Source organism: Mytilus galloprovincialis, chromosome 8 (genome assembly GCF_965363235.1).
Source record: "Mytilus galloprovincialis chromosome 8, xbMytGall1.hap1.1, whole genome shotgun sequence".
NCBI classification, from domain to species: domain Eukaryota; kingdom Metazoa; phylum Mollusca; class Bivalvia; order Mytilida; family Mytilidae; genus Mytilus; species Mytilus galloprovincialis.
Window position 1 is genome coordinate 29477405 of NC_134845.1, and position 16150 is coordinate 29493554.

At 31.7% G+C, this 16150-nt stretch overlaps 1 protein-coding gene across 1 annotated transcript; it reads left to right on the forward strand.

Annotated features, from left to right (window-relative positions):
- The first annotated feature begins 7821 nt into the window (after positions 1–7821).
- LOC143085507 (microfibril-associated glycoprotein 4-like) lies at positions 7822–15237 on the forward strand. Its single transcript, XM_076261885.1, has 6 exons — positions 7822–7940; positions 8647–8730; positions 10165–10301; positions 11476–11572; positions 12650–12814; positions 14943–15237. The coding sequence occupies exons 1-6, from the start codon at positions 7868–7870 to the stop codon at positions 15182–15184; spliced, it is 798 nt and encodes a 265-aa protein (XP_076118000.1). The 5' UTR covers positions 7822–7867; the 3' UTR covers positions 15185–15237.
- Positions 15238–16150: the final 913 nt, after the last annotated feature.

Sequence of the window (16150 nt, forward strand, 5' to 3'; positions counted from 1 at the left end):
CCACATACTTTATTTATTTAGAAGAATATTTCTTACGCCAGAATGCACATTTCCTTTTGCTATCCAGTTTTGTTGGGGAAACATATGAGCTTCTAAATCTTTAATTAACTGTTTAGCATAGGCCATGTATATGTTTCGCCAACGGTCTTATTTCTCATGGACATGGTGCTTTTTGAACCCTACTTGTACTTTCCTGTTTTATGCCTTTCTTCTAAAGGCTGGGCGAATGATATAAGTATAAACCCGCCTCTTTCTTAGCTTGGCTTCTTGGCATGCCTGCTATAAACGTAAGGTGCTTAAGGATTACCATGTGAAATGAATACTTTTAAATCCATACATGTTGAACTCAATAATGCTGCTACATAAATAAATATTTTTAGGCAAGAAGTTGGTAGGCGATATGGGTGTTGCAACCGCCATAACGTTAAGCCTAAGACCAAATTTTGCATTCCATTTATGGTTTTCAAATTGCTTTAAACAATAGAATAAATAATAATAAAACAAAGTAAAATTACTATATAAACTCATCATAGATACCAGGACTAAATTTTATATATACGAAAGACGCGCGTTTCGTCTACAAAAGACTCATCAGTGACACTCGGATCCAAAAAAGTTATAAAAAGCCAAATAAAGTACGAAGTTGAAGAGCATTGAGATTCAAAATTCCTAAAAGTGTTGTCAAATACAGCTAAGGTAATCTATGCCTGAGGTAGAAAAGCCTTAGTATTTCAAAAAATTCAAAATTTTGTAAAAAGTTAATTTATAAATATAACAATAGCATAACCATGTATGTGAAAGCATTGATTACCTAAACCAAATTCCTATTATCAAACTGACTATAAACTTTGAAATAACCCAAATAATCATTATTTCTCAAAAACAATATGCATTATAATACTTGTCCTATACTGGGTGGGGACCATTTCCTGCAAGAATTCTGTCAATAATGAAAAACATGCGTGTTTCTGAGTTATGTGCCAATGCTGGTGATGGTTTTCTTCCCTATTGTAATTCCACCCCAGTGGTCAGAACTTCGGTATTGGCATGAATTATCATTATATGGTCATAATGATAAATGAACTGTTTACAAACTTCTAGTTTTCGAAATAGTTAGATTTCTACACTAGGAATATATTACTTATGATGTATTTGGTTAAATTGTTACACTTTTCTACAACATTGTACACACTTAAATCTACTATGATGTGTAAATTATAGAAAACTGAGAAAAAGTAGAGTTTGCGTGACTATCTAAAACCAAATAATGGTCATGATATTTAATTCAAATGCCAACTCTTTCTTGGATAACCATAACCGGGTTAGTTTCAGGTAGTTAGTACAAAATGGCAATAATACACGTTATAGCTTCAAAAACGGAGACTTTAACAGAACAGATAAACTAATCCAGCCAATTTTGACTTTATTTTTTCTAGCTGATGGGTGAGTGGTAACATCATAAACTGAGTCTGGCATCAGTAATAGAATCCCATTGGTAGTAATTAAATTAACATATGGTACTGCTGGTTTTATTGCGAACGACATTTTAGTATCATCGAGGTATTAAAAAAAATGAGCCTTGAATACCGCTCGATAAACTTTCTGGAAAAACCTTTATATAGCTAATTCTGAACCAGAAAAGTATTCATTTTACAATCGGAATTCATACCCTCATCCCGATTGACCTACACCCAAGAACTTATCTATTCTATTTAGTGTCATTATTTCTTGTCAATGAACATGCAAACAACATTTATTCACATATTGGATGTTAAATACATTATTGAGGAAAATAAAGTACTATTTGGTCTATATGATAATTCCTAAACATATATTTTGTGGAGTTTTAGTGCTATTAATATGGAATAAACCATTGTGAGTCTGCATCTTTAATAACATAAACACATCTATCAATTCTTTTCTTACATGATGATGTATAACTTCATTACTGCCTTGTTATTCGTAAGAAATGAATTCTATCTGATATTGACAAAAACATATGTTTTACAATTTAACAAAACACAACATAACAAACTTTCTTTTGAGTGTACAACAATGTTACTCTTTCTGCATCCTTTGGAATGTAAATTTTTCAACTTCTTCGATTTACTAGAATGACTTTACGTAGTGGACTTTGAAGAGCGTAACCTTGCATTAACAAGGCTACTTTTACAAGCAACAGATAAAACTTGATATAGTTTGAAACATTTTTGTCGTTATCAACATATTATCTTTAATACGCAACTTTTTACAGGTAAATGTGACATCAATTTTATCATATTGAACTGAACAAGAATTAAACATTTAAGAATATCGCATGCTTCTTTAAAGAAAAACCCTCGTCAAGAAAACCATGCTAAATCAAGCCAAATAGTAGGAGGCACCATTTGATAGTGCTTTCCAAATTATGAGCAGTCCTTTATTTCTTTAATTTCAGCTAAATATAAAAATTAGAGGATGTGGTATGATTACCAATGAGATAACTCTCCACAAGAGACCAAATGGCACAGAAATGAACATCTTATGGTCAACTTATTGCCTTCAACAATAAGGACAGCCCATACCAAACAGTCAGCTATAAAAGGACTTGAACTGACAAGTGTTTAACAATTCAATCAAGAAAACTAACGATTTAATTACTGTAAAAAAAATGAACGAAAATCCAAACATGTTACAATTGTTTTTATATTGCATTTTTTATACAAGTCATATTAGATTGACAAAGGAACAAACAGGTAAACAAACTCGTCATAAATATCAGGATTAAAATTTTATATTTTCGCCAGACGCGCGTTTCGTCTACAAAAGACTCATCAGTAACGCTCCAATCTAAAAATATTTAAAAGGCCAAATAGAGTACGAAGTTGAAGACCATTGAGGAAGATGTGGTGTGAGTGTCAATGAGACAACTCTCCATCCAAATAACAATTTATAAAAGTAAACCATTATAGGTCAATGTACGGCCTTCAACACGGAGCCTTGCACTGCAGCGGGATTAAACGTTTTAATGGTACCAAACCTTCTCCCTTTTTCTGAAACAATAGCATAACATCACAACATAGAAAACCACACGATAAAATAATAGTTGGAAGGCTTAACTCAATCAAAAAACGTAAATTAACACACTATGAACGAATAAATTAGATCTGCGATACCTGAATGCAAATGCACAGTTAATAAAATATTAGGGACAAACAAACAAAGCCAAAAAGCAAACAAAAAAGTCCAAACAAAGCCATGGCAAAACACCACCGAGAAATATTTAACCCATCGAAATTAATCACATTTGAAAAAAAACGGTTTTTATAATATCTACAGGTAAATGAAAAATAACTTTGTCGTTTTAGGTATACTACTTATAAAACGTGTATAAAATTCTTCCAATAATTAGGAATACCAAGAAAGTTATATCATATAAATACATAATTAAACACTAGATACAAATTGGGGTGAATATCAACAAAAAAACTATACAATTAGAGCTAGCTAAAACTTCCCTGTACAGATTTATGGAGAATAATCTTGATGTTCATACAAATGTAGTACGAAGAAGTGAAAATTGGAAGATATTCCAAATAATCAAAGCTGGTATATAGACAAGATTCATATTAATATAAAATAACAAAAAAAAAAACATTATTAAAAGTATCAACAGGTCGAATTAACAAGAAAATACGATTTGAGAGTACTCACAGTTACTGACAGGTAGTTAAAAGCCAAAACCATTAATAATAAAAAAAAAATCATGCATCAGAGACTAAAATCAACTAAAACACATCCCAGGGATTTAGTTTTTAACGTCATGAACAGTCAGAGAAGACATGACTTGTGCAATGCCAAAAATAAATGTATCGACAGGTAGTAGGATAGTGAGGAGCGACTTCTTTAGAGATAAAAATTAACGTGTTTGTGTCTCTATACATCCCGCCTCAAAAGAAGATGCAATTTAGTTATGTTTTAATTTGCTAATGACAAAATCGATATTAGTGCCAATGTAAACTATATTCAGAGATCTAATTTACAATATTGGTACGATAACCCTTACTTATAAGTTTGTTAAAATGTTCGATGAGTTTACATGGATCACATAGTGTTTATTCGCTTAAAGTACAATATTACCGTAAAATTTAGGATGTGAAATACCATTTGTAATAAGTTTTCTACAGGTACAGCCAAATTTACTAATCAAATCTTTGTATCTATGAAAGAATTTAGTAAAAGTTTTAAGTAATTTATGGTATCGAAATTTCCCAGTTATGCATTGATTACGTTCGTTAAAATCTATGACATCAGAACACACACGGGCATACCAAACGAGTTGGGATATATAAGCACCGTATGATGGAGCCAAAGGCACATCGCCGTCTAAAAAAGGAAAATTAACAATAGGAAATGAAAAATCGTCTCTTTTGTCGTAAATTTTAGTATTTAGTTTCCAGTTAGAAATTCAAATATCTAAATCTAGAAAAGGACAACTACTGCTGTTTATGTTAGATTTAGTTAAAGTAAGTTCTTTTGTGTAAATTTCGGAAGTATATTTAGAGAACTCTGGATTATTCAACGAAAAAATATCATCCAGATAACGGTAGATATTTTTGAATGTATCAACCAAATATAACAATGATGGGTCTTTACTGAGTTTTGTCATACACTGAGATTCATAGCAATATATAAATAAATCTGCTTTTAAAGGGGCAGAGTTAGTGCCCATAGGAATACCTACTACCTGACGATACACTTTATCGCCGAAACGTACATAAATGTTATCTAGCAGAAAATTTAAAGCTTCAATCATATCCTCACATTTCCAGTTAGTGTATCTAGCATACTTTCCTTTTTCGTTACAGAAAAAGGCTTTCAACGAGTTACAGAAAATAAAATTACAATGAGATTTTTCGAAAGACCATTTTATCAAATACGAAAACTTTTTCTTTATAAGATTGTGTGGAAGTGTAGTGTACAGAGTAGAAAAATCATAACTGTCAACAGAATTATAAGGACCACCAAAAGCATGTATTTTATCTAAAACCTCTAAAGAATTTTTAATACTCCAAAAATAATTAATACCATTATTTTCATAAGCTTTATTACAAAAGTTAATAACCAGTTCTTAGATAGTAGTACGGGAGGTAGTTAGAAGCACTGATAGATTAGTAGTAGAACACTTACTCGATGCGGAGATGAAACGGAATTTAAATGTTTTTTGTGTAATTTCGGTAACCAGTACATGGTAGGGACTTTCAAAAGTTCGGAAGATGCTTTAAGCTGGGTAGTGGTAGTGGTATGCTTGTTAACGATTTGACTCTGTGGTGCGCACGGACCTGAATGTAGAGGAATCGATAATTTTGTTTTGAAGAACTTCCGTGTAGTATATGGAGAACTTGGTCGTACACCGTTAGATATCGTAATAAAATGTAGAATGGTGTGTTTTTGGAACAAACTTCTCACCAATGAAAATAAACTTAGCAGTATACTTTATCAAATTATGTTCAACTTTAAAGATGATCACACTTTCAAATGGATGGATTATATTAAATCGATCCTAAACAATGCCGGACTAAGCTATGTTTGGACTCAGCAATCACCATTAGATATAAATCAACTAAAAATCGTACTGACAGAAAAACTAAAAGATTCATTCATTCAACAATGGCATTGTCAAATTGACAACTCATCCAGAGGAGAATTTTATGGACTTTTTAAAACAATCTTTGGCTTAGAAAACTATCTTTTAAAATTAACACCATTCGAACGTAAATATATTTCAAAATTAAGATGCTGCAATGTAAAAATTCCAGTAGAGCTGGGAAGATGTTATAACATTCCAAAAGAAGAGAGGACATGTAATTTGTGTTTAACTGCAATTGGCAACGAATACCATTACTTATTTGAATGCAATTCTATATCAGTAAAAAATATCAGAAATCAGCATATTCCAGAGTACTATGTGAAATATCCGAGTGAAGCAAAAATGAATGGACTACTGTCATTGACTAATATTAACGTACTTAAAAATGTGTCTTTATTCATTTCAAAGTTAACTAAAATATTATAATATTAAAATATTATAATGTAAAGTAAAGTAATTTTCTATATATTTCATTTCTACGTTGTTTTATTTATTTCTTTAATTGTATGTGATTGTATTTTGTAATTTACCTCTTGTTTCACATGTCAATGTGACGGAGTGTTTTTGAAATAAAGCATATTGTATTGTATTATTGTATTATATTAATCTAAAATGCACTAATCAAGCAGAAGGGGAGTAACTCATAGTATCATACCAGCATACTGAACGGATCTGATAAGGGTCTGACAATTTTGAATGTTAATTTTGAGATTTGATCTGTTTTGATCTGACACCGTCGTAACGGATCTAAACAGCTCGCTAGAAGACTCAGTCTTGTTTATCTTGACATGCCTTAACGGACTGATTTACCTAATGAGACTATCGATCGGAACAGCGTCTTTACGGTCTAAAAAGTCTCGACGTTTTACTCTAGCGGTAAATCCAGTCAATTAAGATATGATCAGACCAAATTGACCGTTTCAGACTGAAATCTTGCTACTAGTGAAACACTGTAAGAAGGTTTTCGCCTGTGCAGTGTGGAATTCATACAAATGACGTCATTAAGTGTTTATATATGTTATTACTTTTGGCTGCTATGAAACTTAAATATGAAAAAAGACTGAACATACAACATTGGCAATATTGAAATAACTCAAATTATGGAGGGTTTGTATTGCGTTAGGTTAATTAAACACTAAATATTACAACTAAACCAATTGAATTAAGTGTTTAAAAATTCCTTTAGTTCTATACACATGATACAGTTTTCTGTGTTTTGTGTAATATGCTTCTTTGTTTGGCTTTTTTCTTTTAGTCCAGGTTTTTGGTGGGTTTCTAACGACTATAAACGTTTATTAAAGGGGCCTTAGCTACGAGATACATAAACAAATTAAATTATGAATTTTTTTTTTTCAATCATTAATGAAAGTGAATTAGTGAAATAATAATTCGCTCTTTGCAGCCACTATGATTCAATTTGTCAAAATAAGCTAAATAACATTGATGATGAATTATTCACTTGGTAGTGAATAATTCAAGTGAATAATTCGACCTCATTGAGTCCATATTCATGTGAACTTCAATTTAACCCTTAGATAGAGATGGATTATGCATGATTGATGCGTGTTAGCTATTATAAGAAAAGAATGTTAACATTGAAAGTGAAATAAAGGTAAATCACTTGATTGACTGACTCGATCCATAAAAAATAATTCTTATACAGGTAAAATCGAAAATTAACTTATTTTATTAACCTTAAAATTGAAATCAAACAGACATAGACAAATCAATTTGCACGAAGTCCATATATCTATTTATATTTATTTCTATGTTTATATCGTGTTATGTGACCGTCGGTTGTTTTCGGGGTCATCTCGATAGTTAATTAGATGGCGTCTAGACTAAAATACACACAAAATAAAGCTACAAAATGTACATATAATCGAGCTACTGCCCTGTAAATTGTTTATTTAAGACTTTTTTTATAATTTGGATAAATGTTTTACATTGTTATAAATCTAATATTAGAATTTCGGTCAAATCGGTGAACATTAATTTGACAGCTATTGCCCCTTTAAGCTCTTGTATTCTTCTTCTTTTGGTTTCTTTTTATTATTTTTTTCTTTCTTTTCTTTCTTATTATAAACAAAGCTTAGTAACATTGCAGAAATAAATCAAATTTATATTATGATCAGGAAAAAACACTGCCACTCAAATTACACCTATCACGCTAAAACCTATTTAAATGATAATAGATATAGGGCGACATATTTAGTCAACATTGCAGAATTCATCAGAATGTACAGAGAATCGTTGTTCACTGCTTTTCTTCTGGTTTTTGGACAAATCAATTGCCATAGAATAAACAAAGGTAAGGTGCATATAATGTTTGAATATTGAACATATTGACAAGTACAAAATTGATCATTTACAAATTTAAAATAATATACATGACTACCGTATAGTTAGTAACAAGCGATTATCATTTTATAGTTGAGCCTGAATTCGTATTGTCCAATATATATAATAAATAAAACCAACTCTTTACGTATAATTTATCACATACGTTTAATTAGTCTATTCAGAATTAATATTTTGCAACATAGCATTACCACTATTTAAAATATGTAATATATTAATATAATGTACTGAATTCCTATATTTACCCAATGGTAGCTATCCTTCTTATTTGCGTGTTAATAATTATGATTAAAGGTCCACTGGAATTATTTGGTCTTAAGTGGTAATTTTATCTTGGCACATTACCCAACGATTGTGACGCAATTTAGTTCAAAAATTTTATTTGCATTTAATCCAGTACTGTTCTGCTGCTTTTCGGTATTTGTTGCATTTCGAAAATAAATATCAATCAACGAACAGTCTAAAAAATAAACTGAACGATTTATAATTTTCCGGTAGTTTAATCGTACTGATTACATCTTGAAAACAGACTAAACGACTGAGCAGGAGTTGATAATTTACGATACAATTTATTGATCACAGTCATATCATAATGACTGTTCTAGATCATTAAAAAATAAACTAACATAAAAAATATTTTCCCGTGTTTATTTTAGAAAAATGTGTCAGGGACGTAGCAGACAAAGTTGCTAATCTTATCACCGAAACAAGGAGTGAATGCACTTTGACCCCTCCAGATGGTAATATGAAAATCTTGCTTCTATGTTATTTGAATTTGCTAAGCTCGTTCATGTTAAAAGTTAAAACAGACATATTTTCAAACTTTTGAAAAAAAACTGATTATTGTATATCGCAGTGAATAAACTCATCATAGATACAAGGATTGAAATTTTGTATATGCGCCTGTCGCGCGTTTCGTCTACTAAAGACTTCAGTGACGCTCGTAACAAGGTCATATGAAGTACGAAGTTGGAGAGCATTGAGAACCAAAAGCTCCTAAAAGGTTTGCCAAATTCTGCTAAGGTAAATTATTTCTGAGGTAGAAAAGCCTTAGCATTTAATAAACGCAACGTTTTGTAAACAGTTACTTTATGCTTATGACCATATCAATGATAACTCATCTTTCTGAACAGATTGATAATTCAATCACAGCAGTTAGGTGAACATAGATCCCTATCAGCAAAATAAAATTCGCACTCATCTAAATATTTTAAGTTAAGCTTAATGTCGTAGAAACCAGGTATATTCTGAACTAATAACCGCTGGTTTTCAAGAAATCTATAAAAACAAAAGTATACTATGGAGCGCATTAACCATGAATTGTTAATGCAAAATCTTTGACAAGTAAATTTTAGCTAAAAAGGGACTACTTATATTTCTCTTTCACCAAAAGTTTCATTTCTGCCAATGTGTTTATTAGTTTAAGACAACAATGACATCAAAAGCACTTTTGTTTTTGTCGGGGAAGGGTTACTTTTACATATCATCTAAATAAATCTTGGTGAATTGGTGGTCGAACGCCATATACACCACCGTGTATTCAGGTAATTAAATGCATTGGTGTCAATTGTTAACGATGCATGTGTTTGAACGATCTTCATCAACTTAAATCAAGAAAAACCCTTCAGACAATCAAAATTAATAAAGTCATATTGTCATTTAATCAAATAAAGATCATGTATTGTAAATTCCTTTTTTTATTCAACAAAATTATTGCACATGCTGCTAACAGATTTCTTCACTGGTACAGCTATTTCAGTGGAATTCCCTGTATAATAGTACCTATAGGCCATTTTGTTACATTTGGTGAGCATACCCATTTTGTTACATCTGGTGATCTGTTTATTTGGCAATTGCCAATGGCAATCAGCAGGGTTTAAGAACATCACTTGTTCGACCTGCTTGTCAAATGCGTTTTGCTCAAATATACTTTTTAACTTTTTTTTGTCTTTTGCAAAATGATGTTTGTGCTGTATTTAGACCCCAGTATCAAGAAATTTGTTTTGCAGGCACACGTATTAATATAAGCGTTGTGGTTTTTATACAACGCAAGCATAGGTTCGAACGTTGTTTTCAATTTAGACTTGTTTATAATTTTGTAAGTATGTATACTATTTGTCATTCAAACATTATTTTATTGTACATTCTACCATTACCTGTATCACACAATATAGATTTAGGCTTCCGACCTTCTGATTGTGGAGATTTGAAAAAGGGAGAACACGAAAGTGGAGTCTATAAAATTTACCCTGCTGCAACTTCCGGTTTTCATGTTTTTTGTGATATGAAGAGCTACGAAGGTGGTTGGACAGTAAGTATAATAAATAAACATGTAAGTTAAGGGTTCCGTTTTAATTTTTGGGAAAGTTGATCAGAATGGTTTTTAATATATTGGTGACACAGTCTTAAGGATTATGTTGCAAAACTGTCGCAAATATTGAATACCACTGTTTAATTGAGAGCTTAAAGTAAGTTCACGTTGTTTTAGAATGACAAATATGACTTTAAATTGGTAATGACAATTTCACATTTTCATTTTTTGAACCAAGAATGTTACACATTTATACACATTAACATATCTATACAACTTAACCAATACTGAATAGGATATATACCTACGTGGCATGTTTTGCAGGTACGCTAGATACAAAAAATGTGGAAGGCCATACACACTAACCGTTGAAAAATAGATCTATTTGTTATTACACATCATTATCTGTCTAACGTCATGTTGCAAATATATCAAGCATATTCAGGACGATAACAACTTATTGCAAAATACAATATATATTTGTGAGTGGCCTACGACGGTAGTCCTTACTCAATCATTTGGATATATTTTATCATGTAATTAAAAACATAGGCAAGGTGGCGGTACCGACCTTCAACACTACAGCTGGCATTTCTAGTTAATTAAGATCGGTGTCGAACTAACCTTGCAGAAGCGGGGTTTGAACTTTTAGCATTGGTGTTGACATGTTCAAATAGACCAGTTGGAATCAGAGGCCTATAAGCTATTTTAAAAGTGTGCTGGAAGTTTGAATGGAAACTTATATGCGAGATGTATACGAGACGTTAGTGCTTAAAATTGAGAATGGAAACTGGGATTGTGTCAAAGAGACAACAACCTTACCAAAATGCATAAAAAGCCAAGGCCACCAATTGGTCTTCAACACAACGAGAAAATTCCATACCCGGAGACGGGCCTCAGCTAGCCCCTAAAAAAATGTGTTCTAGTTCAAAGAAAATCGACGTCACACAAAATAATGAACAAAAATTAAAAATCATACAAGACTAACAAAAGCCAGAGGTTCCTAAAAGTTTGCTTCGTCTCTGTATTTTCCTAAAGAAGTCTTGTGTTTGAAAGACTGTCATCAAAATAGGTACCAATGAAAACGAATATGAAGTTGTTGTCTTCAAGATGTTCAATTGTAGGGATGTAAGTTCTCCACAATAATTAACAAATGATGGTTAAAATTCTATAGGTGATTCAGAAAAGGACAAATGGTTATGTTGGTTTCTACAGAGACTGGAAGGCTTATAAGGATGGATTTGGAGATCTTCAAAAAGATTTTTGGTTAGGTGAGGTTATATCTTCTAGTAGGACTAGGCACCGAAAGAAATATTTCTCAATTCTTCTAACAGAGTCTTAATGTTTAGAAATGGTAATGAAACAAATATTTTATAGTTCCGAGAAGTCGCTATATTGTGCGAGGTTAAGATTGTAATATGATTGAGTACAACTGAAAATATTCCTTATTATTCGAGCAATAACTCTCTCATTATATAGCACCAGATATTATTTTTACCGGATGAAGTAAAAGGAGTGTCTTTTAATTGAATTTTACAAAACTATCCTACAATCTGATTTTAAACCCTTAAGATAGAACAATTATTTATATAATCATTTTTACTTATCAAATTACCAACTCGGAAATGCTTAATCTTTTATATATATATATAATCCTAAGCAAGCATGTTTTTTTTTCAAATTGCTATGGAAACTTTGTAATTCTATTATATTTATCTCTTTCTCTGTATAAGGAACAAATAATGGGATCGTGTTGGATTTATGGAATCACCTTGTATGTCTGTCTGTCTGTCCGTATGTCCGTCTATCTCTTCGTCCTTCCAGTCCTTCGTCTAGTTTTTTTTTTGTCACACTTTTCTTATGAACCACTAAACAGAACTTCGTCATATTTAGTCAGCAGCTTGACAGTGATAAATAATAACGTGTGAGCTCCTTTATGATCCGAAGGACACCTTCTTCCGGTTTTCTGATACGTTGAGTTCCGAGTGGGATATTTTAAACACAACAACGCTTGTATTCTCGTTTTTCTAGTAGAAATGATATTCTAAAATATTTCTTCAATTTTGACTTATGTTATAAGGGATTTCTATTCTATGAAAAAGTAAAATCACAAAAATACTGAACTCCGAGGAAAATTCAAAAGTGAACGTCCCTAATCAATAGGCAAAATCAAAAGCTCAAACTCATCAAACGAATGGATACGAACTGTCTTATTCCTGACTTAGTATACGCCATATTACGTAAGAACTTCATCATATCGCCGAGTAGTGTGCCAAAGTTTGGAAAACCAAAAATTTGTTCCGGGAGGTATTAAAAGCTTATAAAATTTTAATGTGGTTATTCTTTAGGGAATGAATACCTGAACAAACTGACCGAACAAGGATATTACATACTTCGGATAGACATGTGGGACTTTGAACGTAACCACAAATATGCCATCTACGACACATTTGTCGTTAATAACGAGGAGTCAGGATACAAACTGGAGGTAGCTGGTTATGGTGGAAATGCAGGTAATAAAATTAGTATAATTAAAATGGAATTAAATAGAACAGAAATATCAGAGCATAATATTATACTGGGAACTTGAATCTAATGCTATGCCATACAGTCGTTACAGAAATCATACTAACAAAAAAGGACAAGATCACTTTAAAAAAACTGCTGCGTCCGACCCGCTTTTCTGTATTTACCTTTATCCTGAACGCTCAAGGCCAAGCATGTAAACGAAACAAAACACATGCAGTGCCATATGACTAAAAGGACCTACAAATAGTATACAAATCTGTCAAAGTTCAGGTTTGCCTGATAAATGTTCTGTTGATCTGAGTGGCATATTTCGAATTGCATATATCTTTTGTAGATCAGGGAAAACTGCCTTTTACTAAAGGAAATATTTAAATTACCCTACGTTTTGGTAGGGATCGTGTTGCTAAGTCTTTAGTTACATATGTTGTGTTTTGTATACTGTTGTTTATCTTTTTTGTCTTCTTTTTTCACCCATGGCTTTGTCAGTTTATTTTTTACTTTGAATTTTCCTTTGGTATCTTTCGCCTCTCTTTTAAGTAACTTGACTACCTTAGTAACATTGCGTATACGTCAATGAGGTAGCACTCAAAGACAAAACAACACAATATATGGAGAGGTCATATTGGTGAGTGTTAATGACGTGAAAGAACAAAACAATGTTCAAAATTTCACAACATTACGATGTTCTTTCTTTATTTTCACCACCGCATCATGCAAGCACCAACTCATAATTTAGATAATAACTTATGAAAAGCACCTACATATCAACTAATAGCTAATAGTATAATCGTGGTTAAAGCTTGTAATTCTAAGAACCGGTTGTACATGTTGTAGTCTGATCCTTTTAATAGAGTCGTGGACACGTGATCTGCATTGCACTCAGATTTGATACTGTTCAGGGATATATTTGTAATAAAATTTCCTAAAGTTCTTTTGAGCTCCTTATTCTCTGCATTTTATAATAAACTGTCGTAATCATTATTACATATTTACAGAATCATTGAAATAAAGACTCACAACATTATCAAGTTCTATTTTAATCAAATATACTTATTTTCTTTTTATCTAAATAGTTGACTTCATATTACAATCGTTTTGGAACAGTGTGTCCATTTTTTTGTTTGTTTGTTTGTTTTTTGTTTTTTTTTTGTTATGTTATGGTTTGGTTTTTTTGGGGTTTTTTTTGGGGGGAGGGGATCTTGTTACGTTATAACTTTAACGAGACCGTCAGTGCTACCCTGTACCAGTGAACAAATTGAGCTCAAGATAAGTTGTTTTGCAATCGTTTTTATTCGCCCATACAACATGCGAGGGTCCGGATGGGGTATACAGAATAGAGGATAATAGATCAAATGTATTCGTTCAGTGTATGTGCTCTTGTTTTTGTTGATCTCTTTTGATTGAGTTAAGCCATTTCAAGTGATATTTTATAGTGTAACGTTTTATGTTGTGATGCTACACTATTGTTTAAGGATAAGGTGAAAGTTGGCGCCTGTTGAAACGTTTAAACTCGCTGCATTTATTTTCTCATGTTCTAATTTATGAACCTGATGTTTAGAGGTCGTCGTTTGTTGATGTGATTAATACGTTATTCTCGTTTCTTGTTTTTTTATATAGATTAGAACGTTGGTTTTACTTTTTGAATGGTTTTACACTAGTCATTTTGGGGCCCTTTATAGCTTTCTGTTCGGTGTTAACAAAGGCTCCGTGTTGAATACCTATAATGGTTTACTTTTACAAATTGTAACTTGGGTGAAAGGTTGTCTCATTGGCATTCATACCACATCTTATATATATCTATAAAAGAAATAAAGAATAGCGAATAATGATGTGCTAAACTAAAAAGAACGTGGAATAATAGGCAAAATATTTAAAGAATATAAACAAAATTTATAGAAAATTAAAGAATACAGAAATGAAGACCCTCCACCCCACACCAGACCTTTTCATAATATATACAATGTTACAGATTTGTTGATCTTATTGGTCAAACAATTATAGTTACAGCTCTACTTATAAGTTACGGTAGGTTTTCTCTGTATTTATATTTCATTACATAGATAATAAATAGTCAATACTTCAATATTTAAATAAAACTTCTTTTATCTACAGGAGATGCTTTTTCTTATCATAATGGAGATAGATTTTCTACGAGGGACAAAGAATCATCTTCTAGTAAATGTGCTTCGAAGTATAAAGGAGGGTGGTGGTATAAAAGCTGTCATTACGCAAATCTAAATGGAAGATACCTGAAGGGAACACATAAAACTTATGCTGACGGTATAAATTGGTATCATTGGAAGGGATACAACTATTCACTGAAAGCAACCCGCATGATGATACGGAGAGTCTAAACGAAGTTAATTTTTATGAACAAAAACTAATCAATAAAAGTATCAGCAATTTATATACTTTTATCTTCCAAAGTATTATCTACTAATAAAAACTGTTCACAGAAATGAAATCTCCATTCCAATTTTTTTCCTAAACTTTTGTTCCAAAATGCTGCAGTTGTCATGATGTTATATCTTTGTCAAATGAACAAATTTATAGGTTTGATTCACAGAGTTTTAGATGTCGAATAGTAACCCTTGTTAGGCCCCATTAAAATATATCCGACTGAAGCTTAAATGCCTTTGCACAGGGTCTCACAGAGTCATTAATGTTTTTGTTGCAAATATTTTGTTTTTGTCAATTTTTAATCAACTGGTTAATATCGCCAAAGCTTTTGTCACAATTGTTTTCGTTTGATAAAGTATGTACTGGGTAGCTATTTACTCAAACAAGCAAGCTGGTGTCTAACCTTTCGTGATTTTACAAGATAACTTCTTTAATGTGTTCGACTTCAGTTCCCATTCAAAAGTACATGCGAAATACATTTAGAAATTTTATGCAACTTGAATAAGGTTCGCCTTTATCAGTCTTATTAACTGAGAATTAAACAGTTTACGAGAAAAACACTGCTATCATTTTAAACAAAATAATTCTTTAATGTTATATGCAATAATTCTTCCCTCGATTAATCAGTTTAGGTATATGAATGATTCCATTTGGAAAAATATTTCTGTAAATCAAGGGTTCAATACATATGTATACATAGCTTTCTTTACGATTCAACATCACGGAAAACAAGAGCTAAATTTATTGACTACTTAAATTCTCTAATCTAAAGTTAGATTACACACTGCGTCAACATCAAACATGACTGATGTGTATTTTTTTTGTAAAATGACATTTCATAAAAATTTCAAATTTTTCGAAATATTTTTTTGCACCAAGCCGAAGTAAGCCTTAAAGATGTTCGCTTCTTTTGTTTTTGA

Bases quoted from the DNA above. Each gene is read 5' to 3' on its own strand.
- LOC143085507 (XM_076261885.1), top strand. From the start codon at position 7,868: ATGTACAGAGAATCGTTGTTCACTGCTTTTCTTCTGGTTTTTGGACAA. The intron at 8,731-10,164 runs GTAATATGAAAA...CACACAATATAG, and splicing joins CACTTTGACCCCTCCAGATG to ATTTAGGCTTCCGACCTTCT. The intron at 11,573-12,649 runs GTGAGGTTATAT...GTTATTCTTTAG, and splicing joins TCAAAAAGATTTTTGGTTAG to GGAATGAATACCTGAACAAA.